At 45.8% G+C, this 27,147-nt stretch overlaps 1 protein-coding gene across 2 annotated transcripts in view; it reads right to left on the bottom strand.

The window, feature by feature from the left end:
* ARMH4 (armadillo like helical domain containing 4) overlaps window positions 1-27,147 on the bottom strand; it is a 65,772-nt gene that overhangs the window by 15,657 nt on the left and 22,968 nt on the right. For both annotated transcript variants that reach the window (XM_051622660.1, XM_051622659.1), the window contains one exon: window positions 23,717-23,962. In XM_051622660.1, the coding sequence (XP_051478620.1) occupies window positions 23,717-23,962 (246 nt within the window). The remainder of the gene's footprint in view (window positions 1-23,716; window positions 23,963-27,147) is intronic.

Here is a 27,147-nt window from a genome sequence, read left to right as displayed (position 1 = left end):
CCTCGAAAGATCATCTAGTCCAACCCCCCCGCCAGAGCAGGATCACCCAGAGCACATCACACAGGAACGTGTCCAGGCAGGTTTTGAATGTCTCCAGAGAAGGAGACTCCACAACCTCTCTGGGCAGCCTGTTCCAGTGCTCTGTCACTCTCACAGTAAAAAAATCTTTTCTGATATTGACCTTAAACCTCCTATGCTCCAATTTGTATCCATTACTCCTTGTCCTATCACTGGTTATCACTGAAAAAAGCTTAACTCCATCTTCTTGACACTCACCCTTTACGTATTTGTAAACATTGATGAGGTCACCCCTCAGTCTCCTTTTCTCCAAACTAAAGAGACCCAGCTCCCTCAGCCTTTCCTCATCAGGGAGATGTTCCACTCCCTTAATCATCCTTGTGGCTCTGCGCTGGACTCTTTCAAGCTGGTTAAAGTGTAAAAAAAAAATCAAGATCAATTACTTTAATCAGTCTATCTGATTTATTGCATTGCAGATTTTGTCCCTTTCTCTTGCAGGTGAGACTTTCTTTTAAATGAGGCCAGTGAGAACAACTTTGCAGAAGGGCTCCATGCTTCACCTGCTCAGCTCTGACAAGTTAATGGCACAAGGCTGCACTGCCTCCTTTTATTTAAAAAACACAATTGCCAATTTCCCTGCTAGCACAAATAAATAACACAGCAAATGGCAGTTGGATGGAAGGCAGCACATTTTTAATTCCAGAGGAAAAACTATTTGATGGGAATTTTGATGAATGCACTTCCCCCCATGCCCAACTCCAAAAGACTTGGATGGTGGGATAATCAAACTAAAGTCAAACTGAAAATTAACATTTTGTTTTCAGAGGGAAAAAAAAAAAATTGTTTGGGTGAACTCTTTTAATAGCTACCATGCAACTGTCCAGTTTATTGACTGTACCAGCTGCAATCTTTGCCCTGTCCACCCAGCTACAACCCAAGCCTGGCTGCACGTTGCTATCTGCCACAACCTACCCAAACCTCCACAGAGAGGAAGGGAGATGGGGAGGACAACTCACAGTGCTCAGCTAGAAATCAGAAGCTAAAATGGGCTTCTTAACTGCATCCCTGGTCTTTTGACACTGCCTTCCCCGTGGCATTAGGTCAGGAATTGTTCTAGGGCAGGTTGGATGGGGCTTGGAGCAACCTGGGCTGGTGGGAGGTGTCCCTGCCCATGCAGGGGGGTTGGAACTAGATGATCTTGAAGGTTCCTTCCAACCCAAACCATTGTATGATTCTATAGTCTATAGGTTTCTGCTTTTGCTTTTATCTTTCACTTTTTGAGCTGTTTTCCACTTTGATCAGCCCAGACTGAGCAGCCACTTGCTGAGTTTCTGCATTTGCATTTCTCTGCAAACTCAGTTCTTCTGCAGTGCCTTGAAAACACTTGTTGGCACAGACAAACCATTTGTTTCTCCCTAAGTGATCCCAGACAGGTGCAAGATGTTAAAACAAAGCCAGGGTAGACAACCTCTCAGTTTCCTAAGAGTAAAAGGCATCAGCAAGAAGTTGCTGGGAATTGGTTGTCACAATTTGTTGTAGGATTAAACACCTACTGGATCACATCATGTCCAAAAGCTGCATGCACTCTGGGAGAGAAAATGCAAACCTTGCTTATAGAGATGGTGATGTTTCCAGTCAAGCACATCCTGGACCAGGTTCTCCACCACTCTGCCCTGGCACAGCTCCTAAAGCAACATAAGGGCTCTACCAGCCATGAGAATCCACCCTGCTTCAGCTATTGGGTTTTCCTGGGCACTGAAAATCACAGTATCATGGAATGGTTTGGGTTGGAAGGGCCCTTTAAAGACCACCCAGTCCAACCACCCTGTCATGAGCAGGGACACCTCCCAGTAGATCAGGTTGCTCCAAGCCCCATCCAGTCTAGCCTTGAACACTTCCAGGGATGTTCCTATTCACCAGTTTCCATTCATGACATAGTCACAGTGCCCATACTGGGAATATAAAGCATTCCTAAAAATTGAATTGGGATGCCTTAGCTGGTACCAGCTCTGCTCTGGTAACTAGTCCTCCTCCTCTGTAAGATGCACATCACCACTGCCTATCTGAAAGGGAAAAAAGATTTGCAAGACTGATGGTACATCCCATCCAACTTCAGGCACTTAATCAACATGCCTAAATCAAAAGTCCATCTACCTTCAAATCCCAGAGTCACAGAGGCAGAGATGGGCACCTGGACAATGTCACCCACCCCACTCCAGGTCTGATTCTTCCTCTAAAGAAGCCCTTCTCTTCTTATGGATACAGACATCTGAGTAACTCTGATGCTTCACTTGGAGGGGAGGCTCCTGCACAAAATTGCCTGCATGTTTTCAAACTGAGGAGAAGTGCAAAACACAAGAGACAAGATGGGGGAGGGTGTAGGAGGAAGCACAAAGGTGCTGAAGCCAGAGGACCTGGAGAAGAGTACACGCAATACTCCTATTGGCATGTAGTGTGATTTATTGCACACAGAACCTGCTCTGACTGTGATAGTATCTTCTGTCCTTTCCTCTGTAATCCAGCCTCCATGCCATTAGTCTTACTGAACAAAGGAGAGAAACAAAAATACCTTCAAAACTCCTAAAATTACCTAAAATGCAACAGCTGCTCTATAAAATAGATGTGCCATGTCTGCAAGATCTAATGACCTGAGACTAAAAGCAAACACAGCGTGGTCTCAGTGGCAATGGTGAAAATCTCCATTCAGAACTCCAACTTCTGGATCCCTTTGGCTGAGACATGACAGACAGCAAGCACACCCTGACTCAGGTTTCAAGGGTTTCCAAGCCTGCCAAGAAGGTCTTCACACTGCATTTCTTCTTCAGTGAAGTGGACAGCTGGCTAAACGTGAGCCAGCAGTGTGCCCAGGTGGCCAGGAAGGCCAACAGCATCCTGGCCTGCATCAGGAATGGTGTGGCCAGCAGGAGCAGGGAATGACTGTGCCCCTGTACTCGGCTGCACCTCAAGTACTGGGTGCAATTCTGGGCCCCTCACTGTAAGAAGGACATTGAGGTGCTGGAGTGTGTCCAGAGGAGCCACCAGGCTGGTGAAGGGTTCAGAGAACAAGTCATATGAGGAGTGGCTGAGAGAACTGGCATTGTTTAGTATGAAGGAGGCTGAGGAGGGACCTCATTGCCCTCTACAATTACCTAAAAGCAGATTGGAGTGAGGTGAGGGTTGGCCTCTTCTCCCAAGTGAATAGAATCATAGAATCATTAAGGTTGGAAGGGACCTCAAAGATCATCAAGTTCCAACCCCCCTGCCATAAGCAGGGAACTCCACCACTAGATCAGGTTGCACAAAACCTCATCCAACCTGGCCTGAAAAACCTCCAGGGATGGGGCATCAACAACTTCCCTGGGCAACCCATTCCAGTTCCTCACCACCCTTGGAGTGAAGAATTTCTTCCTAATATCTCACCTAAATCTCCCTTCTCTCAGTTTAAAACCATTACTCCTCATCCTGTCACTATCATCTCTGTTGAAAAATAAATATAAATAATAATAAATCATAAAAATAATAATAAATACAATAAAGAAAAACAGTAATAAGAGGAAATGGCCTGAAGTTGCATCAGGGGAGGTTCAGTTTGGATATCAGGAAGAATTTCTATACTGAAAGAGTGGTCAGACCCTGGAACAGCCTGCCCAGGGAGGAGGTTGAGTCACCATCCCTGGAGGTATTCAAAAGCCATGTAGATTTGGTACTTCAGGACATGGTCTAGTGGCCCAGGTTGTGGGATTTTTTGTGTTGATGGCTGGACTTGGTGATCTTAGAGGTCCTTTCCAACCATGACAATTCTGTGATTCTGCTCCTCTCCAAGTGGGGCAGCACACACCAAGCAGAGTAGCAGTTTCCTGACAGTTTTGGGTTCCTCTTATTGCTCTTTGGAGATTTTTAATCCATTCTCTGGGTCACAGGATTCTGGGTTAATACCACTCAAGTGGCCATCACAGCAAGCAATGAAGGCATCAACACCAGTCCAGCCCAGCCCAGCGTGATTTGGGCTGGAAAGCGGGGGAGCCACAGAGGGACTTCAGCTGGGTAGCAGAGTAAATCATCTGTACAGCAAAATTTTACAAGAATTCAGAGTGCAGGGATTAGCAAAAACCCTGGAACAGTTCCATTAGTGCTCTGGAACAAGCACAGAAGAAGCACAAGAAGGTTTTCTTGCATAGGCTCTTCCACTGCTGCTTCTACCTAGTGATACTTGGAGAGCGGAACGTAAATAAACGACACACAAGAGCTGTCATAAACAGAGTCATAAAGCTGCAAAGTCAAAGCTCATGAGTAAAGAAATACTCTGTTTTGTATATTCAGCAGGATACCACTTCTAATTGCCCTTTTTTATATTTTTTCTCAGAGGCTTCCAGTAAAAATAAATTGTAGATGGTTTATTTTTCCCCCATCTCCATCCACTGGAGCAGGTGAACTCCTTTACCTAAAGCTTGCTTAGGAAGTCTGGGGCAAGCAACATGGGAAAACTTCAGCCCAAACAGTTAGAATTCAGTAAAGTTATCAGGAACTAGAATACAACAGAATATAAATCCAACAAATGTCATGGTTGGCATGGCTGTTATCACCAGGCAAGCCACAGGCGTGTGCAGATGTGCAGGGCAATGCTTTATGGGGGACACATCACCCTTCCATAGTAAACACTTCTCAACCTGAAAATCAGGGGGTTTAAATGCTTCAGGGTATGCTGGGATCCCAAGTTGGCTGTTCCCTGATTTACAGCAGCTGAGGACATGGCCCTCTACCATCAATTCTTCCTGTCTTCCGTGGGCTCTGCATTGGGTTTGCAATCTGCACAAGTCATCGTGGGGATTAGAGAAAACAAAGCGGGATAAATAACGGTGCGGAGCCGCTCTGGGGCAGCTGGGAAGCTGTTGCCATCTGATGCCTCCAAAAGCCAAGCTGCAGAGAAGGTCTGGGGATTTGTATACTTACATTAGGCCAATCTTCTGGCTCTTATGGGCACCAAGTCCCTATGAAATTGGTGGTGGCTTTCCCTGAGCTACGACTGTAAGATTTGACCCCGCGTGTTCGGAGAAGAAGAACGTGAAATGGCAATGGGTCCCATGTTGCCTTTTAATGGCCATTTTCAACAAGCCTGCTTCCTGCTCTGCAACCCAGCACCTTTTCCCATCATCTGGGAAAGGCAGATAGATTTTTTTTGCAAATTCAGACTAAAGGTCAAGTGGCTGAGATGGGGGGAGTGAGCAAGCTGGAGAAGCTGCAGATGCAGAGACACGCATCCCTCTGAAAAACAGCAGCTCATTTCTGCTGCAGGATGGCAGCAAAGCAACAGTTGCTGTCATTTGAGTAAATACCTTCCAAATCTCCAGATGAAGCCATGTGGTTTTCCCCTCCAGAGAGAGGAAAGGGCATTTATTCATGTGGCTGCTCAACCCATTCATTCAGCCCTCTCTAAACACAAGGCACACAGACCTTCCCGTCCTCCTGACAGCGCCCGTGTCCTTGGCTACTTTAAGGGATCAGCAGCTAAACTGCAAAATTTCTTTTTGTACTTCAGTTTGTCTGATATTAATCAGGCTCCAAAAAGACTCTTGGTTTGCTTTTTTCCTTCCATAAAGACTGAATGTGATTTTCAGAATCATTTTTTTCTGGGAACACTGTATGAAGGACTTGCCAGCAGCAAGCAAGGCTGAAATAGGGCATTTCCCATTTTTTCTGTTCAGGAAAAGCAATGTATTTTACTTATTTCAAGATCTGGCCTTTATTTCAGCTGGCAAGATGCAACACTCATCATGAAATGACACGAAGATCAATAAAGTGCTTAATGCTTGGAAGGGAAAACGATGGAGTTGACCTTTAAAGGAAAAAATAAGATATTGAACTGTGTTTTCAGCAAACAATTATTCTAGTAATTAAACCACAAAGCCCTGAGCATCGATTAGATGCTATAAATAAAATCTGATTATCTCAGAGACTCATTTTCATGCAAATACTTAGGAACACGAGCAGACTGAGCACTGCTCAGGGTTAGTTGCAAAAGAAAAATGCACTTGCTTTTATTTGCTAGCCAAACAAAAGTCTGATCCCACATTCCTCTTGCATCAAGAACTGAGCATAGATTCCCACCAGGAGTCGATGCTCCTGTGATAAAACACAAAATAGGGACTTAAGGTTCCTGACACTGGTTCAATACCCTTGCAATTGACTTCTTGTATAACCACAGGCAAGTAAATTAATCTCTGTTATTCCCTTTCCCGTCCTTACCATGGGAATATTCAGGGTATAATACATAATATTTAGTCTGTCTCTTCTGTTTCCCTTGCAAGTTGCTTGTGTCAGTGCCTCTTCCTACATATTTTAATAACCTCTACTATAATATTTCCATCTGGATGTGATGTTTTAGAAGCTGACACTAAAGTACACATACTAAATCATGGTAAAATGCTCTTATTCAGAAACAAATGCTCTTTAGGAAGCCATTATTAGAAGCATTAAAGTTCCTAGGGTGCTAAGGAAAAACAAATATATTCTGCTTTCCCTATCCTCATTAGCATCCACTCAGACTGTGTTACCTGTTCTTGAAGACAGGACATGCTGAGAAGTTTTTAAGGAATGCTTGCAGGAAGAAGCAAATTGTCAAATAAATGTAGGATCAGAGAGGGAAGAACTTAACTGCTCAGAAAGCTGCTCTGAGCATGTATTTGTGGCAGACATTGGATCTGACCTTACTCTTGCTCCAGGAAGGAACATGAAATGTGGGACAACAGACCAGGGCTCTGTCACCCTCACTGTAAAGAAGTATTTTCTCATATTTGAATGGAATTTCCCATGTTCCAGCTTGTGCCCATTGCCCCTCATTCTGTCACTGGGAACTACTGAAAAGAGTTTGGCTCCATCCTCCTTGCCCCCACCCTTCTCTCCCTGACTGCAATAACTAAGGCAAACTGGGAATCCTAGTGCCAACCAAATGATGGGAGCTCTGAGCAATCTGATGGAGCTTGGAGCTACCTGATCTAGTGGGAGATGTCCCTGCCCATGGTAGAGGGGTTGGAACAAGATGATCTTGAAGGTCCCTTCCAACCAAAACCATCCTGTGATTCTATGAAATGGTGGCTCTAGCCAGCTTTTGTGTTGTGAGAGTGATAGAGAAGATGCTGTCCAGAATGGGATCTGAGTGCCAGGAGCCCTGCTGAGTGCCCTGGGGAAGTTTCTCAGAAGAAGGTTAATGAGCTCAGCCTTTGAGAAGCATCTTGCACAAGACCTGTTCTGCAGAGGGAGCTGGACACTATTACTTGGAGCTGCACAATGAGGATAATTATTCAGCTCTTCTGTTTCTAAAGAAGCTGGTGCTTTGCAAGCATTAGAAAATGATATGTTGTTTGCCATAAATGCAGTAATTATAGCTAAAACTCTTCATTAACATGGAAATGACAAATAACCAATTAGAATCAAGCATCTACAATTTGGTACAAAAGCCATGGCAATTTGTTATCCTTTGCAAGAAATCATTTTTTTCACATAATTTACTGTGAACAAGGTCTCATTATGTAATGATATTTAGCTCTTCCACTGCTTCTCAGCATTGCAGTTTTATTAATTGCACTTACAACAATTTCTCTAATACAAACCAGCAGTGTTTTCTTCATCTAGTGACTGGGAATCCAAACCTAAAAGCACTAACTGGATGCATTTACAGCCAAGTGGAGGCACTAAAAGCCAAAGCCAGTGGAGAAAGCAGGGGCAAAACCTGCAAATATCTTCATCACAGACATAATTTTGCTCCAGCTGAAAAGAGGAATGTGCATTTCATCACAAAGAAGTTCAGATTAGCAGAGTTTGTCTGCCAGCCTCACCCAAAGTCCTATTTTACTGTCATAACACAAAATACCTAGATGACACTTCCCACACACTTAATAGCAAAGCTTCTTATTGAAAGTTGGGCCATCAGGCAACGAGGGTTCAAAGCCAGTGGGTATTTCTCAGTAAGATGACTCAGAAACCTGATGGCAATCAAAGCAAAATGGTTTCACTGAGTCTGTACTGGCTGAGGGTAAGGCAAGTTTGAGATTAAAACTCTCCTAGGAGGAAGAATGGGACAGCCTGATGCTGGCTGAGCCAAATGCAGGAGCCACAAATATATTTGGCAGACAAAAGATGAAGGCAGATCCCCTTCTAGCTTGCATGGGGAGAAATGGCTGACCCCAAACACTTTCACACTGAAAAGTAGCTGAAGGGAGATGCTTTGAAGAAGAGGAGCAATTTTGGTTAATGGCAAGACTGGTAACTTGAAGGTCTGCACCATGGTAGGACCTGGCTTTTTTGTGTCCTGCATGAGGACAAATTCCACCCTCGGACGAGCAGGCCTGGTTCTGTGGGGCTGATGGTGTAAAACCACATGGGCAGGACTCTGAGCTGCACAGCAAACTGGTGCAGTGCCCTGCCATCTCCTGGACCCTGCAGCTCCTGGTTCCCCCTCAGATTTCACCTGCCACCCAGAGAGGTGCCCCGGCATGAGAGAGTAAAAGTCCAACCCAAGCACCAGCCTGACCTCCATGTCCCCCTGGCCTTCTACTTTCAACCTAGGTCCTCATACGTGGAGTTCAGCTGCTGTGGAGTGACTGGCCCAGGGGCTGCAGAGCAGAAAACCCTCTCTTTTCTCCACAGCACCCATTCACAGTTAGGGGTGAGGCTTTGCAGACAAAGGCACATCCCACAATCTGGGTGAAGTTTGCTGCCACCCGCCGAACCTTGTGCAATCATCAGTGCCTCCCAGACAGCCCTGCAGGTGAAAAGGTTCATTTCTCCTCAGCTTCTCTGTTACCTGCATTTCCCATTTATTTCACACCTGGCACCGAGCACTGCTCCTGCTAGATTAATGTCTGTGGGACCTCACAGAATCACAGAATATTAGGGGGTTGGAAGGGACCTCCGAAGATCATTGAGTCCAACCCCCCTGCCAGAGCAGAACCAAAAAAAACCAGGGCAGATCATTCAGAAATGCATCCAGACAGGTCTTGAAAGTCTCCAGAGAAGGAGACTCCACAACCTCTCTGGGCAGCCTGTCCCAGGGCTCTGTCACCCTCACAGTAAAGAAGTTCTTCCTCATGTTGAGGTGGAACTTCCTGTGCTCAAGTTTGAATCCATTTCCCCTCGTCCCATCACAGGGCACAAGTGACAAGAGCTTGTCCCTGCCTTCTTGCTGCCCTCCTGTATTTATAGACATTAATTAGATCCCCCCTCAGTCTTCTCCTCTCCAGACTGAACAGCCCCAGGTCTCTCAGACTTTCCTCATCAGGCAGGTGTTCCAGTCCCTTCATCATCCTCATAGCCCTCTGTTGGACTCTCTCAAGTAGATCCCTGTCCCTCTTGAACTGGGGAGACCAGAATGGGCTCTGTGGGTTTGCTGCTGCCCCCAAGCACCTGCCCCCAAGGCTGTGGCCTCCTCCATCCCAGTCCTTCCTCTCAGAAATGAATGGAGCTGGTGTTTCTCCAAGCAGATTAATATAATCTGTAACAATTTACTTACACTGAAAGCACATTATCCTGATTGCAACTGGTCAGAGACCACTATCTGATTAGGACAGTGATATGATGTGGCTCTGAGAGACATTTTGGAATATGAATATCTCTGAATGAACTCCTGATTTTGCTGCCATCATCTGTTCAAATAATGAAGAAATTATTTGACATGCAAGAGCCTTCACAAAATTATCTGGATAAAGCTTCAGAGCTCAATCCTCTTTTAAAGTAGCAGCAAAAGTTTATTATCTAAATGCTGGTGGCCAACCTGTCCTGCTCAGTTCCAGAGCCCATGAAATGGGCCAGAAAGCTTTCTGTAGACTTGACAAGTGTATCATCTCAGAAGACAAACTCTGCAGAGACATATGGACACTGTGGTTTTAAGGGATGGTAGATACACTGAAGAATTGAATTCACATGTACAGGCTATGACCACCTCCCCAACATGTCTCAACCCTTACAGGTCAGCAGATCAATAGTACAGACTCACTCCTCCTTCTCTACAGGCCATGCACTGAGCAGAATTCCTTCATCCCATACTGACCAGCTGCTTCATGCCCACCATGTGACATGCAACAGTGTCAGAGCTCAAAGGGACCTCCCTCAAGGCCCATGTCCAGTTGTGGGGAAGTCACTCCTCCTGAGACCTCCAGGTTCTTGTCAGGTGATGGAACAGAATCACAGGCTGGTCTGGGTTGGATGGGACCTTCAAGATCACCTAGTCCCAACCCCCTACATGGGCAGGGACACCTCCCACCAGACCAGGTTGCTCCAAGCCCCATCCAACCTGCCCTTCAACACTGCCAGGGATGGGGCAGCCACAGCTTCCCTGGGCAACCCGGGCCAGGGTCTCACCACCCTCACAGCCCAGAATTTCTTCCTAATGTCTCACCTAAATCTCCCCTCTTCCAGCTTAAAACCATTACACCTTGTTCTATCTCTACAAGCCTTATGTGGTGGGAGAAAACAGACTCTTCTCCACAACTCCTGTAAAAAGCCCCTCCCCAGCTTTCCTGGAGGAAGGCATTGGAAGGTGCTCTAAGGTCTCCCTGGAGCCTTCTCTTCTCCAGGCTGAACAGCCCCAACTCTCTCAGCCTGTCTCCAGAGCAGAGCTGCTGCAGCCCCTTGATCATCTTTGATGTCTCAGGCTACCTGCTCCATCACTCACACTCATTTGCACCTAAAGCAAATGGAGAGATGGGAAATCTTAGTCCAGACTCACCATGGGTAACTCCCATCTCCAGTCTCAAAGGTTTACAGGACATGGCAACATCCACAAGGTAAGAAGATGCAAAAAAGGTCAAAAAAGACAAGAAGAAGCAGCAGGAGAAGGCACTATGAAATATTTAGAGCCCTTTGCCAGGGTTTTATATCTCCCGGTGTGCAGATAAATCTCCACATCACATACTAAAACTCATCAGCCTGGAGAAAGACACCAGCATTTCAACAGATTTCCAGGGAGGGGCTGGTCTCTTATCTTCCAACAGGTCTTGCAAACAAGTCAGGAGCAAGCCCTCATCTCAAAGACAACGTTAATAACCTTCCCTGGGAAGGAAATAATTATCCAACAGCCTATTTCAGAAATACACAAAGCCAAGAAAACACTGGGAACCTTCTTTTGGCTGTTTCAAAAGTATCCCACCGAGTCCCTTGGTCAGGAGAGCATTATAACTGAATAAGCTGCTTTGTTTTTTTTTTTAGTTTCTAGCTGCAAAGATTCTGCCCAGGGAATTCTCTGGGGAAAGGCTGCCTTTAACACAGCACAAACCAAACCTCCACAGGCCACCAAAAATCTGCACTTCTTTGTAGGTCTAGAAAAGAGCAAAAACTGTTGAATACTTCTGAAATTAAGTCCTAAACATGAAAGATAAATTACTGGCCTTATCCTGTCATGTCGTGAATTGGTTGACAGATTTAGGCAATTCCTGATCAAGCCCAGTTAGGAGTTTGATCTCAAACCAGTTCACCACAACATCCTGACTTTTAAATCTGTCCCTTGACTGAGAAACACTATTTGCCCACATTTAATTGAACTCAAAGGAATACAGGAGTTCAAGTTTCATTTTCAAAGTCCATTTCTAAGATATAACAAACAGATCCACCTTAGCTAAAGGAGCAACAAACCACTTGATTCTACACAAGCTTTAGGAATCCACACACGATTTATGCATCCAAGAATTTTTCTATTCTGGTGTCTGTTAACAGCAAACAGGATCCTGTGAGACAGAGCACAGCAAACCTGTCTGGTGCCTTGCTGAAAATGCCAGAACTTTCCATTGCACCAAATTTTCTGCATTGGAGATTTGAGATAAGACCCCTCCAGTGCTGCAAGTGGGAAATTAACTCAGCCCAACAGCAACAGCAACTGCAGAGCAGACCAGCTGCAAGAGAAAATGTGTGGAGTCCTCAGCAAGGGAAGGGGATGAGGTGAACTTGCAGTGATGTCTGCACTCAGGTGCACGTCTTTGATCCATGAGTTAAATGATCAACAAGGTCACACCTTTGATTTCATATAAAAATGCTTTATGGGGAGCCTGGTGAATCTGAGACAGAGCACAGATAAGTGCCTTGGGAGGCACATTTACTGAGTCCCATCTCCCTGCTGGTGCACAAAACCAGCCAGTTTGGGGCGTTTCTGTCCCTGCTGTACAGTTAAGGGCTGCAGGGGGAACCTTTTGCCAAAGGAAGAGAGTGTAAGAACATCTGTACTGGGTCAGCTTAGCCCCACACCCCATCTCTGAAGGTGGATGATCACAGAAAAGCCTAAACACTCGGCAAATACCCAACTGATACCTCCCTGCCCCAATCTCCAGCCTACAGCAGTTTCTTGCTGATCCAGGGGTCCCAGCTTTCCTCCTTTGCAGGCTTGAATAGGTATTTTTGTCTCAGCAACTGTCAACATTTTGTTTCTGAGCAAAATACAGAATCACAGAATGATCTGGGTTGCAAGGGACCTTTAAGATCATCTAGTACCAAATCCCCTGCCATGGCAGGGACACCTCCCATTAGACCAGGTGGTTCCAGGCCCCATCCAACCTGCCCTTGAAATATATAATATATAATACAGGTAGGAAGAGAAGGAAATTCTTGTTGATTATTTCTAAGCAGCTGAAAGGCCATCTGAGATGACACACTCATGTGATAAATGCTCTACAGGCATGTAAAGAGACAGTATCTGCCCAAAATAACCTAAACAAAGAAATCATCACAGAAGCATCAATCCTGTCCCATCTGGGAACACCAGGACTTGGGCACTGAATGGGTACCTACACATAAGGACACAAGAAAAAAATCAGCACTGCCAGTAATTAGACAGATAAGGGGACCAGGCTCTACTTACAGCCAGTCTAGGTCAGACCAAGGGTCTGGGTGGCTTAGTAAGGCTGACAGTGGCCACCAGCATGATTTAAGCACTGAACAGGTAAATTAGGTTATGGAAGGGGGATTTAGGTTATGGTTGGACTTGATGATCTTCAGGGTCCCTTCCAACCAGGATGAGTCTATGATTCTATGAACAGCACACATCTAGGAAAAGCTTCTGACCAGGATGATCACAGAACGACGCTGACCCCGCACAGCACCCTGGCACCCAGTGCTTCCTGGACCCAAGTGCAGGGTTTCTGCATTTGAAAGTTCAGGATGGATCTTTTCCTCTGTGAAAGTGCCTACCCGAATAGAAAAGCAGACAGGCAAAGTGTGGACATCCTCAGTGTCCTGTGGCCAGGTGTTCTCCCACAGTTAGTGGTGCACGAAGTGAAGTCTCACGCAGTTTGTTCTGTCCCTGCCTCCTCCTGCCTGTTGCCCATGATGTTCCCCAGGTGTGGCTGGTATCAGAGGACAGTCACTTGGTGCTCAACACCTCTTCTGATTTTACCCACCTCAGTCAAGGTCTGTCAAGTCACTCCTTGCACAGAATCCCATTTATCTTCTGGTTATTCTTTTTATTTTATCCTTTTGTCTATTCTTTTGTTATCCTTCTTCCACATACCTTTCCCAGCTCTGCTACTCCCTTTAACAGCTGGGCAGAGGGGCAGAATGGCACAAGAGTATTTAGGGTCAAAACAATGGCTATTATTTTTCTCTCAGTTCCTTTGTTCACCCCATCCCACCAGATCACTGCTCCTAAGATACCATCTTCCCCTTCCTCTCATAAGAATTTGGAGCAGAGGATTTGCTTTCATTTCTGCTCTTTGCCAACAGACTTCCCAGATCACCACCAAAATTCCCTCTCTTATGGTGACAGGACTAAAAAAAAACCCTCAAAATTCTCAGCCTAAATTCCCCCCTGGAACTTGACTATTCCTAGGCTTTTCCCCAGGTTCTCTTTCAGAAACATGGTTTCCTACTCACCCAGGCACAAATAAGTCCTACTTACTTCCATGACTCAGCAGAAATATTTACTTGGAGCATTAACACTCTCCCACCCCACAGCTCAGAGTGACAGGGCAGAAAATAATCCCTACCCAGGGACTGGGACAGGGCAGGATGGGTCCTGTGTTCACCACCTGACAGGAGAACAGCACTGCTGACCAAAATGGGGGGTCCCCTGGGGGGACACAGGGTGGTAGAATGGGTGGCTAGGAGGACAGAGCTCAGCCCCAGTGACTGCATCGAGCTCCTTGCTAAAAAAAAAGCAGAGGGCTGAGCATCCACTCCTGCCAAACCAGGCAGTGCAAACTCCTGAGCAAGAAAATCAGTGTAAGCAGTCAGAGGGGAATGGGGGGATGTGGGGAAAGCACCACAGAAAGGGAATAAAACTAGAGAAACTCTTGGTGTTGCTTCACGTTAATCAAAACTCAAGCATAGATGGTGTTGCTGGTACATTAAAATAAATTATAGGTTATTGGGGAACAGCCTGAAACCCTTCATTACATCCCAGGCTTTGGATGAGGCTGTGATTAGAGTTATTCAAAAACTAGACACATGAAAAGAAAGCAAGCAAAAGCCTCTGGGAATTCTCACTGTATCGACCCCTCCCTGTGATTAATGCTGATACCCAGCGCTTTTGCTAAACGACAGTTGCTGGAGGTTTGAGGTAATTATTTTATTGTCAGTCAAAATCTGAGCAATTTACTCATTTCCAACAGATGTTCCTAACTCACTCTCAGGCAGAGCAGGACTCATCAAGAGAGCATGCTTCCAGGAAGGGACTTGGATCTCCTTTGAGCCTCAAGTGGTCTTCATTCGAGCAAGCACCAGAGGGGAGGCAGGTTTAGCATCAATCATTTGCAGGTTGGCACTGCCCAAGCAGAAATGTGCATTTACATTCTCATTAGAAAGGAGTATTTTAAAACTATCCTCTGAATAAATTACCTTCTCTCTCCCTGGTACTCGTTGCAATGAGCTTTTTTCCTCTGGTTTTCATTTACCAGCTCTGCTCTGCAGCCAACATTTTAATCCAAAAGATCAGCCTGTGACGTAAATCCCCAGGAGGACAGAGGCAATTCAAGGCTGATGAACCTTCACATTCCTTCTCTCCATTTTTATTTTTTGGAAAGCTGAAGTGCCATGAAAACAGACAGATCTTTCACACAGTAGTACAGATCACTTGTTAGAAAATAAATGTGATTTCTCCAACATACAGACAAGCCTCTTTCTAAAACAAGGCAAAGGCCACCCAGAGTAGCACACAAAGGAAAAATTAATAACTCTCACCCAGGGAAAGCTCCTGCCCTGCCTGTGTTCTTCCATCAAGCTAAGTAATTATGATGAGGAAAGAGCTGGGACTCTTTAGCCTGGAGATGAGAAGGCTGAGGGGAGTATCTAAGGGGTGAGTGCAAGGAAGATGGAGACAGGCTCTTCTCAGTAGTTCCCAGTGTCAGAACGAGGGGCAATGGGTACAAGTTGGAACATAGGAAGTTCCATTTAAATATGAGGAAAATCTTCTTTACAGTAAGGGTGATGGAGCACTGGAAGAGGCTGCCCAGGGGGGTTGTGGAGTCTCCATCTCTGGAAATATTCAAACCCCTCTGGATACAGTCCTGAGTAAAGTGCTCTAGGTTATCCTACTTCAGTGGGAGAGTTGGACTAGATGATCTCTAGAGGTCCCTTCCAACTCCAGCAGTTCCGTGATGACTAAAATCCAAAGGGAGAGACCACCTCCAGACCATTTCCTCTGTCTAAATGGAGCCAAGTTTTCTGACACGAATAAACTGAAGGGCAGAAGAAGAGGCAAAGCACTCAGAGCTGTGATAACAGACACGCTGAAATGGAGTGGGGGAGGAAATACAGGATGACTGCAGATTGCCATGACAGCAAACATGCTACGATTGATATTTACAGCAGGACTGACAGACAAGGGGACAGACAGACAGTGCCAAGGCAGCTGATGGTCTAGGAGGATGCTGCATGACCAGGCTGTGCAGAAACCCAGATGGTGCTGGGTTAGCAGATGCAGTGCAGCCTCCTCAGCACGGAGCTCTGCACAGGCTAATGGACCCTATTCTTGAATCTGGGTGAAAAAAAAACACAAGATAAATTATTTGGAACAGCAAATGCAAGCTGTGCTCCAAGATAGACACATCCTAACTCTACAGGCTGGAGCAAATGGATGGACAGAGCCAGGCATCTGGAGAAGGTCAAAAACACTCAGCCATGTCTAAGCAGTTCTTTTGCCAAGAAAGGTTGCACCAGGTGATCTCTGAGGTCCCTTCCAGCCTGTTGCTGCATGGTTCTATGTGCTTAAGCTTTTCAGCTTTGCTTTCTTGGGCCAACAAGGGCAACTGGAGGTGCAGGTAGAAAGCTTGTTGGAGGTCCTCCTGTGCTGGGGAAACCAAGGAGCTTGGTGCTGCTGCCTTTCCATGCTCCCCAGCAAGCCCAGAAAGGTGAATTTGCTCAGCTATGGTCTGCCAGGCAAACTGTAGGTGATCGGTGGCCCAGACTTCAGTTCCCTTCCCTAATGCTCTCTGCACACAAACATCACCCAAGGCTCCCCTGCCCCACAATGGGGAGACAGCCATTCCCACCACAGAAGCTGTCTCCCTCTCCTGGTGGGTATTTCAGGAGTTTTCAAAGGGATGTATCTAAGAATGTTAAGAGTGCTGCTTCTCTTCAATTACACTCCACCAAAAATGTCAAGTTAAACTATCAGCCCAGGTTCCCTGCTGGAGGTTTCTGTGTAGAAAGGCCCCTGCTCTCTTCCCTTCCTGATGATAAATTGTAAGCACACTCATTTTTTATCACCAGCAACATGTTTCTGAGAGCTGCTTGCTTTCAGAGCTGGAAATCACCAAAACATGTTCCAATCTTGTTTTACTCATCTCTATCCCCTTTGCTGGTCTTGATTTCTGCTTCAAGGACAAGAGCTGAGGTGCTTCCAAGAGGAAGGATGTGGTTCCAACTCCTTCCTTGATTCATGCTCTGTGTCTGGAGACTCCTCATCCTGGTTCACAGCAGAACAGACACACTGTCTGCTTCTCCCATTTGAAATGCACAGCTTGATGGTGAGGATAGAAAAAGGGAAGAGCAGGGTGGTAGGTCAGCAACACCTTGGATGTGTCCAAGTTTTGTGTCTCCTGGAAGGTCGCATCACCCAAGGTCCCAGAGTGAGGCACAGAGCTGCTCTCACCACCACTGCACTGCAGAGTATGTGCAGGACAGGTCTGCAAGGCTCTTTATCTCAGCTGGCTTCAGAGCAGAAGTAGGAGCAAGTCAGGCTGAAGAAATAAGCAATATTGAAGAACAGGGAGAGGCTCAGCGCCATAAAATCTGACAAAAAGAAAAAGCCATCTCTGATGTGAATTGTTCACTCCTGGGAGCTGCTCTGTCCCTACAATGGCATATGTCACATTGAGCTGGCAGAGAGGATCATTTACACTTTACAGGGATGTGGATGCAAAATTTCCTTTGACAAGGCAAACCTGATTAAGTTTTGAGCCTGTTCCAGGACCAAGACACAACCACGAACAATCTCTTAAAACATTTAAAAATCTAAGTCATTCCAAGCAGATTACACGTCCCTCATAAAGATCAGAATCTTAATGTAGGTACAGATTGATGATGGGAACTTTGTTACTGCTTGGGAGAGGAAAGGGGAGCTAGCAAGGAACATATGGAAGTGTCTAAATTATTTGGAGCACCCAGAGAGATGGGGAAAATCATCACCCATATTCCTGAGAATGCTCAGCCTTTCTGGCTGAGGGGAGACCTTATTGATCTCTTGCTGAAAGGAGGCTGTGGTGAGGTGGGTGTTGGCCTCTTCTGCCAAGTAAATAATGATAGGACAAGAGGAAAAGGCCTGAAGTGAGCAGGGGAGGTTTAGACTAGGTATTAGGAAGAATTTCTTTACCAAAAGAGCAGTCAGGCACTGGAACAGGCTGCCCAGGGAAGCGGTGGGGTCACCATCTGTGGAGGTATTAAAAAACCACATAGTTGTGGCACTTCAGGACATGCTCTAGTGAGACTGGTGGATTTTTCTGGGTGGACAGTTGGACTCAGTGATCTTAAAGGTCTTTCCCAACTGTGACTATTCTGTGATTCTGTAATTTCAGTCTGCAGCTGTCTGGCACACAGACCTCACACAGCCCATGCTTTGTGCAACACAACTCATGTGGACACACACGGGGCAAAGCTCCAGAGGGCAGGAGGGCTCCAGGCAGCTGCACTTTGAACATGCCTGGAAGAAAAACGTGCTGCCTCTGCCCCTCAGCCTGGCTCCTGCCAGCCTCTCTCTCCTGGAACTTCCGTGGACTCAGTCTCTTCTGTTGGGATGGTGCCTCCATCCCATCAGTCCTTGTGTGATCCTTTGCAGGGAGAGATGCAGATGGGCAGGTCCTTCCTCCAGCAAGAGAAAGGAAATGCCCAGGCACTCCTTTAATTCCCCTTTTCAAATCCCTTCTCTGCTAAAGGCTGCATCACAAAACCAGTGGGGTCACTTACCCTCTCTGTGCTTTTACTTACCACCTGTAAAACATGGATACCCTTTCCAGGGTAATTAAGAAGATAAATGCATTAAAGATTAAAAGCCACTCTGATGTTCCAATAATCCAAGTCCTACTGCAAGAGCACTTAAAATAGACCCATTTTGGGCAGCAATTAAAGAACATACTACTAACTTGAGTCAGCTTCTGTCTTCCAAATGCTGGTTATTTTTACCCATAAAAGCATTAACCTGAGCTTCCTGTAAAAATGACATTTCAAATATCCATCATCTTCCACTACTATGCCTCTGCTTCTCTGCCTTACCATCATTAACTGCTGGCACTCATTATATGGTGTAATTTGTCACCACAGATCTGCAATAGAGCCAGAGCTGTTTTTTCAGTACTCAGAGCTGTAAATATTTTTTATCCATATAAAAAAAGAAAAACATCACCTTCCAACAGTGTGTTTATTGTGCAAGTGCCTTGTCATTACTTAAGTGAGATAGCTATATGACCTTCCATTATTGTAACAACTAAGATCCTACCCACAAAAACACATGAAATGCAGCCATGGTATCTATTTTGGAAACTGCAAGTAGACAATTACATTGTCAGAGTTCATAACTTCTTTCTAAAATCTACCTCTTTTTCTTTTTTTTCTTTAATCCCCATCTACAGAGATGGTCCAAAGTTCACTGTGTACAACACCTCCATGGGTAGATGGAAACCAACAAAGGACACTGGGGAACCAGCCAACTCAGGTGGCTTCTTACAAGCTACAGCATGATCACCTTGCCCTGTAATATGGTATTGCCATTGCCACCAACAGGGGGCTAAAACAGCCAATGGTCAGTTAAAGAAATGGTAGACATGGACAAAAATGGGTTTAGGGTAAACAGGACAACAAAAAATAGTATCTAACCTACAATAAAAGCCACCAGATATAGTAGATTTTGGTGTAATATGGCACTGCAGATTAATTAAGAAATAGCAAGGTGCTAGCAAACATAAAAAGGGCTTCAAGTGGACCCTAAGGTGAGGAAGAAGAAACCATCAATGTGAGCATTGTATTCCTCCTGGCAAAGGCCTTGAGATATTGATGACCCACCACAAACTCCTGGATGAAACCACCAACTTTAGGACCCACAGAAGCACGGACCAGCATAACTCCAGGCTAAAGCATAGAAACTAAGGAGTCTGTGTGTAACAATCCTAACTAAATTATTCTTTCTTTTCCTTTAATAAGTAAATATGGATTAACAGTGATTAGACTCTTAAGGTCTCAATTATATTAGCAATAAATTCTTTGGCTGATACATATATATGAGGTGTGTCTCCTCTTTGCTCATAAAACAAGATTTTGAGCATAACAATGGAGTTTCCTCTGTTAAGGTTTATGGTTGGAATCAGTGTCTCCTCTGTTTACTGCTGTTATCTCACATTAGATTTGGCCTAGGATAAGCAACTGGTGGTTTCAGTCAACATCTTAAAAAACAAAAGTCCACCACAAAAACCTCTGCTTAGACAACTTGAGCCATATATCCAAAGTGTCACAACCCTACAAGCCTCAAGATGAAAATGTCCCTCCAAACAACTCCATATGTTTTGAATGCACTAAACAAACTGCTGCATGTCCCAAAGCAGCAAAATTCAAGGCCTAGTGAACTGCCCTAGACCTCCTGCAGCTACCTTAGTATGGAGAGCAGGAGTTTTTCATCCTGGGACATGGACAACAGGCAAGCACAATCGCTTTGACAAAGAGCTTGGGAGCCTGGGGACATTTTCATGCTCTACCTGAAAGTTCCCACACCAATCCAAGCTAAGTTACTACATCTTGGCTCATGGTCTGTCACATAAGGATTCTCACAGGCACTGGGAAAATATATACTCTTGAGAAGTGAGAGGAGAGCACAGTCACAGTTACCACCACCAGCACAGAAGCAGAGGGCCTTGATCTCCATGGAGGTGCACAAGAAGGACCATCTACTTTAACATTCATGAGGAATAATCTAAAGAAACTGTTGTCTACATTTGAAACCTTCCAAACCAACTAAGTAATGCACAAACAATCACAAAATAGGTGGTAAGGAAAAGTTATGTGGTTTTATTCATTTCCAGAAAGTCCAAGTTCCCTGCCCCTCTGATGCTCTCTGAACAGTTAGTGTCCACCTGCCACACACCACCTACACATAGATCAAGGAATAAATAGACAAAAGGTCAAAGTCATGTCACACACCAGGCAGAGAGGTCCCAAAGTGCTGCTGTGTCCTTCACCAGCAACCTCTGAAGACAAAGCATTTGAACAGGACACCAAAAGAGATCCCAGATCATATTCAGACCTTACTTCTCCAGAGCTGCAGGCCATCAGAACCACTTTTGGAGGATCAAATTCCATAAATTTTATAAAGGCACAGATGACATCATCTTCTGCTTCACTTCTTGTCTAAATACTGCTGGGCTTGATGGGCTTTAAAACTGACAGCCTCATTACTGGTGCATATAAATTGCTTTTGCTCAGCTGGAGTTAATGCAGGACTATCTGAATTCCCAGAATTGATATTTTTAACGATTTTGTTTCCCCAGCACTTTCTCATTGCCCACGACAAAGATTTCAACTGTCTCTTGCTCTGCCAAGCTGTTTGTGGATCAAGGTGCTCGTTCCCTCGGGATTTGCAGTCTGGCAGCCATCAGACCAAGCAAATGCAGTAGTCACTGACCTGAGAGGAGCTACTCCCACACTTCTGAGCTTTTCTGTACCACAGATTTTAGCATTAACCGTCAAAATTCTGAAGGCCAGAGGACAGATGCATCCCCAGGAGAAGGACCTCATGTACAAAGGATTTTAAAGATGGAAAATGCCAACTGTAAAAGTCTGGTGCTTAGTTGTTGTGCTCCCATCTTGGACTCCGTTGGGCACCGTTACCTTTCTCCCCCTTCCTGTGCCATATCCCACCTTAAGCAGGACAACTTCCCTCTCTAAACCATGTTGCACTCCCACAAGATGGGAAATTCCTCACACCTCATCACTACTTGGCAAAGGAAGGGAAGAACAGAGCTCTTCTCCAGGATGCACAAAGCCATGGGCTTGAGGTTGTGTGGGAGCTCAGTGCCCTTGACCCAGCTCCCTCCTCCAGGGACTGCATCTGGGGATGTCCAGCCATTACTGAGCTGTCTGGAAACTAAAGTCAAGTTTATTTCAGCTTTAGAAGAAAAGCCCTGAAAGGAACTGGATCTCAAAGAGGTAGCTTTAGATGAAAAGCACTTGAGAAAAAGGGTTTCAAAGAGAAATAGTCCACGTCCAGCAGATCTAAAGCTTTACAAACCCTTCATGGTGAGTCTGGTCTCTCCAGGAGCTCCAGCAGAACAATGTGGGCAGCTCTTCTGGCCTTCTGCCAGATTTGGGGGATTTATTCTGTTCATAACAATCCACCTGCTACTGAAACAAGCTATGCACATTTTCCACACTTCCTGTTCTCCCTAACACACCCCACAAAGAAATATGTCACTAGAACCAGGTATTTGGACACCAGGTATGGGCACAGCAGCTGCCCAGCGAGTGCCCACACACCCAGGGCCAGGGAACCAGGGCAGAAATTCCCACCTGGCACTAAGTGGAAAGAGGGGAAGAGCTACACTACTGCAGCAGCATCTCATGGAAGAGGAGCCCAGCACCACCAAGGAGGTGTAACAGCATCTCCCATTCCCCACACACTCCCATCAAACTAGTCCTTTGAACACCTCAGTTCAGCTTCTTGCTTGGCCTCAGATTTTTGGTGTCAGGTCATGAAAGTCCTCAGCTTTCATTGTGCCTCTAAAACATAGAATCACAGAATGGTTTAGGTTGGCAGGGACCTTAAAGATCATCTAGTTCTAACCCCAGTGCCATGGGCAGGACACCTCCACCTAGACCAGGTTGCTCCAAGCCCCATTCAACCTGCCCTTCAACACTTCCAGGGAGGGGCACCTGCAGCTTCTCTGGGCAACCTGGGCCAGGGTCTCACCATGCTCAGAGTGAAGAATCTCTTCCTAATGTCTAACCTAAATCTTCCTTCCTCCAGTTTAGACCCATTCTCCCTTGTCCTATCACTCCCTGCCCTCATACAAAGTCTCTCCCCAGCTTTCCTGTAGCTCCTTCATGTACTGGAAGGTGCTCAAAGGTCTCCCCAGAGCCTTCTCCAGGCACTTACAGTCCTGAACCAGGCAAATAGCTTTAGATGGTCAACAACTTAATGTCAGCTTCTCACCAGTGTTAGCAGCCATACAGAACTGACCAAGCCAGCCCATTGCACCCCTGAGTGCAGATAATATGTTGCTGCTCTCACGCTTTATCACAAGGCACCACAAAGATCCTGCATCAAGAAAATGAGCAAGATGGGAACACAGTGTTGCTGATGTGACTCCACCATAACACTATGATTCTTACACACCTTTCCTCCAAGCACCATCATTTACCTCCTTAATCCACCTTGTCAAAGCCAACCACAAAGTCATCAAACACTTACAATTACTTGCTCAGCTCCTGGCCATCCTGATGGGATAACAGGACACGTGAAGCAGATCTGACACAGCAACCATCAAATACGATGTTTATCAAGCAGGAGTGAGTGGAACAGGGAGATATCAGACTTGATCCAAATTCAGTCTGCCCTCAAAGAGCAACCCTCCCAAGGAGTTTTTGAAATATGCTCTTTGATTCAATGCAAAGGAAGCTAAAAAGACTAAAGAAAGCTGGAAACAGCCTTACAGGAGGAGAACCGTCAGGTTAGATCAAAATTAAACATTCAGGGGAAGTGACAGTTCTTCTAACACAACAAATAAAGGAGTTTGGGGGATTCTTCATTTGAGACCTTCTGTAGAGATGTAGTTCAGCTCCTACTGATTTACCTGCCACTTTTGATGAGGCTTGGCTTGGAAACTGAGTATGCTGGGGAATAATCGCAGCGCCCTTAGCCAAGCTGGGCAAGTTCCCTTCTAAACTCCACCTTGTCCCACATCAGCTCTGACTTACATCAGACAAACATCACACATATAAACACCAATAAGCTATTCCTAGGTGGAATAAATGAGTGCAGTCATTAGTGCTCTAGGAATGAAGGAGCAGGTCTGGAGTACTCAGAGCAGATCTCCCCAAAAGGAAAACTCAGGTGACACTGCCTGAGACCCACCCCAGTTCAACCAGTTGTCCCTGATGGATGGTTTTTCCTCAGAAATGAACCTGCTGTGTGTTTAGCTTGAGAGCCAGCCCGTGGGACTTCCCAGCATCAGGGGCTGTCCCATGGAAAGAGAAGAGCAGGAGATATGTCCTCTGCAAGGGTAAAAGAAGGGGCTTTTGCTCTTACCCAGACCCTGGTTCTGCTGCTCCCATTCAATGGTGTCAGGAACCTGGTAGGACACCCCAGCCAGCTGGGCTACAGGGTTTTCCAGGCCACCTAGGGGCTCCTGGGAGGTCTCGCCTGGAAGCGTGAAACCCGGCAGCTCTGTGTCACCCTCCATGCTTTCATCCATCGAGTCTATGTCTTTGTCCTCCTCTTCTTCCTCCTCCTCTTCCTCCTCCTCCTCTTCATCCTCTTCCTCTTCCTCACCCTCTGGCCAGAGAGACACAAAATGAACATCAGGAAAGAACCCACAAGACAAAAGGTTCATACATCTCTAGAGGCGAGCACCAGGACAGCCAGCCAATACCACTTCTCCAAAGGCAGACCAGCTGAAGGAACTTGTGCCTGTTCTTTAACAAAAAGACACCCAAAGGGGTTAACACAGAAGAACCCACAGCCCTTCAAAATTGCTAAGGAACAAGCAGATGTCTTAGACTGCTAAATGCATTAGTGGGAAATCCTGTTATTTTGCTTCCTAACAGTGAGGTACAAACAAGCACGTGCATGTGTACAAACACCTGAGTAAAGATAACTACAGTGTTGTCTGCTCAACTCATTACAGCTCCAGTGAGAACTGCTTCCCTGATTTCCCATCTTGAAGGCAGCAATAAGTTGGTTCTATTTTTAACTTTGATTAAGCTCTGGAAGGGATGCTGTTTTCCAGCCCAATTAGGCTGATATGGCTCCTGCTCCAGAAAGAGCATCTCATCTGCTGGGTGCTGGCAGACCAGCCCCTGGGTGCAGAAGAACAGTGGTGATGGCAGTGATCCTCAGCAGGTTTATACCTGCACTCCTGTCATTACTGATCTACACCAGGAAGGTAGGACCATGGAGGAAGGCAGCACAGCCCATACCTCACATGAGTGCAGGTAAATGTGATGCTGAGGAAATCCCTGTAGATCCTCCACTAGAGCAGGTACCCATCTCGTTCCAAAGCTGACTGTACTGTCAACACAGGGAAAGATCAATTTTTAAGCCATTTGCCATTACTAGAATCTAAAATGGCAACACAAGAGCAACCATACTGGACCAGATCAAAGGCCCTTTCTGCCCACATCCTATTTCTGACCACAACCAGCAGCAGATGCTGAAGAGAGACACACAGGGCTGACACAGGGCCAGTCTTCCCACAGTCTCTCCTCCCAGCTTTTAGTTACCAAAGACTCAAGAACCTCCTGAGGCAGAATTTGTAACCAAGCTATTTAATAGCTACTAATGGAGCTACCCACCATGAAAATATAGTATCTGGCATAATGACACATTCTGAATTTCCAATGGCTGGTTTTTCAAAGCTGAAAACTAACACACAATACTTATGCACTTCATCTAATTTACATCAAGCTCTGCTCAGTCCTGCAGAAAAACTTCCCCTTGATGTGCTGAGACTGGGAGAGCCCATCACCCTGCCTCTGAGCAGCTGGCTTACCTGGGGGTCTATGTTAAAAAACAATCCAGCCAAATTACCATTTGTTTTCTAGACGTCTCTTTATTTCTGTTGGAGTTGAACCTCCTGTAAGTTTGAGACACTGCAATAAGATGGAGCAGCTGAGGCAGGACACCTGAGGGGCTGCACATCTCATGCCTGCTGGAAGAAAAGCAGGTGATGCTTCCCTCTGCTCCCCTCTGCTGTGGGATACCATGGCACTCCAGCACAGCTGCTCCACAAAACACCCATGAAACAAACTCAGAAGCTTTGGGGCAGCTAGTTAATTGATGGCTCTCAGATTTGAATTAACTGGGGGGATTTGGCCTCCTTCTTTTGGCCTCTGCCTCACAGACCGGAATACCTAGAGAAACCAGTGCACATTATAAACCCACAGCATTCACTGTGCTGCTACATGGTGCCTCCTTTCTTTCTAATTCAAGGATTTGCTTTAAAACACTGCATGTTTTTTTTCCAGCTCACCAGACAAAACAATCCCAGTTGCCACCTTTCAGTTCCAGCCCTGCAATTCATATCAATGAGCTGCTGTTGGAATTTAGCTGCATCATCCTGCTAGAGCATGGCTTTCAGTACCTGGAAAGGAATGATCACTCCTGCAAACAAGTATAATCTAATGGAGCTTCCAGGGATGTACTTAGCCCCTTAAATGCCCATTAGATTTTATAGGCAGTTTCTGTCTTATAATATGCCCATCATTTCAAATCAACATAAGAATTTTCTCTACCAAAATGCATGTTTTCATACAAAAAAATACACAGCTCCTGGAAATCTGAGAAGAGCACCAAGAGAGTGCTTGCAGGAAACCTGCAAAGACAAATTATTGTAGCTTTTTTGCCTCTGCTGAGAGCCACACAGCTATAAACACTTCCAAACTTGAATAGCCAAGCCACTAAAGAGCTATCACACCCAAGAAGAGAAGCAGTCCTGGAAGGACTGGGTGAAAAAGCAGCCAAGAAAAAACAGGGATTAGATATTTGTCTCTGGGAAATTAGTTTGGGGCAAGGTTTTTAGAAGCTTCTTGTGATTGGAGCAAACCAAATCAGAGACACCTGCCAGGATCCAGTTTTGAAGCAGCAGGCAGCCAAGCTGAACACCCAAATTGAAACTGCCAAGACTGCTTATCACATCTGATCATCACCAAACTGCATCAACCCCCACACGGCCACGGCAGAAAGATGTGAATAATGCAGTCCTTGTAGCACAGCCTCTGCGAGGGGAAAAGAAAAGGCTCTTAAATTGTTTCCTCCTCCTCCTTCTCCTCCTCTCCAGCTCATCCCCACTCCTGAAAACGGCTCTTCAGCCCCTATCCCAAAACGCCAGCAGCTTTCCTTGCTGCGAGGTGCAGCGCAGAGCACCACTCGGTGGTCACAAGGAGGAAGCTACACTTTTGATCAAAAAAATATCCCAAATGCTGGGATTTCAGGAGCAGAGGCACGAGAGGAGCCTGGCAGCCACGGGCTTGGGAGTCTCCTAAGATGGAAAATGGAAGTCAGCATCACACAGCTGAACCTCAACCTGGAGCTTTCTGCTTCATGCCAGAGCCTTTTACAAAACTCACATTTTCCCTCCTAAATCAGCACCTTTTGGCCTTTCAGAGGCCTCAGGAGCATCTTTTGAGGAAAAGAAACAGGAAACACTGAAAGCAGCAAGGACTGGAAGTGCAAAGGCCAGCAGACTCAGAAAGCACTTGGATTTTCATGGGCATTTCAGCCTGGAGAAGAGAAGGCTCCAGGGAGACCTTATAGCACCTTCCAGTGCCTGAAGGGGCTCCAGGAAAGCTGGGGAGGGGCTTTTCACCAGAGAGGGCAGTGATAGGACAGGGGCTGATGGTTTTAAACTGACAGAGGGGAGATTTAGGTCAGATATCAGACAGAAATTTTCACCATGAGGGTAGTGAGGTGCTGGAATAGAATGCCCAGGGAGGTTGTGGAAGCCCCTTCCCTGGAGGTGT

The sequence above is a fragment of the Apus apus genome, chromosome 5 (assembly GCF_020740795.1).
Source record: "Apus apus isolate bApuApu2 chromosome 5, bApuApu2.pri.cur, whole genome shotgun sequence".
Lineage (NCBI taxonomy): Eukaryota > Metazoa > Chordata > Aves > Apodiformes > Apodidae > Apus > Apus apus.
Note: the sequence above shows the minus strand (reverse complement) of the source record. Positions and strands in the feature narration are given on the sequence as shown.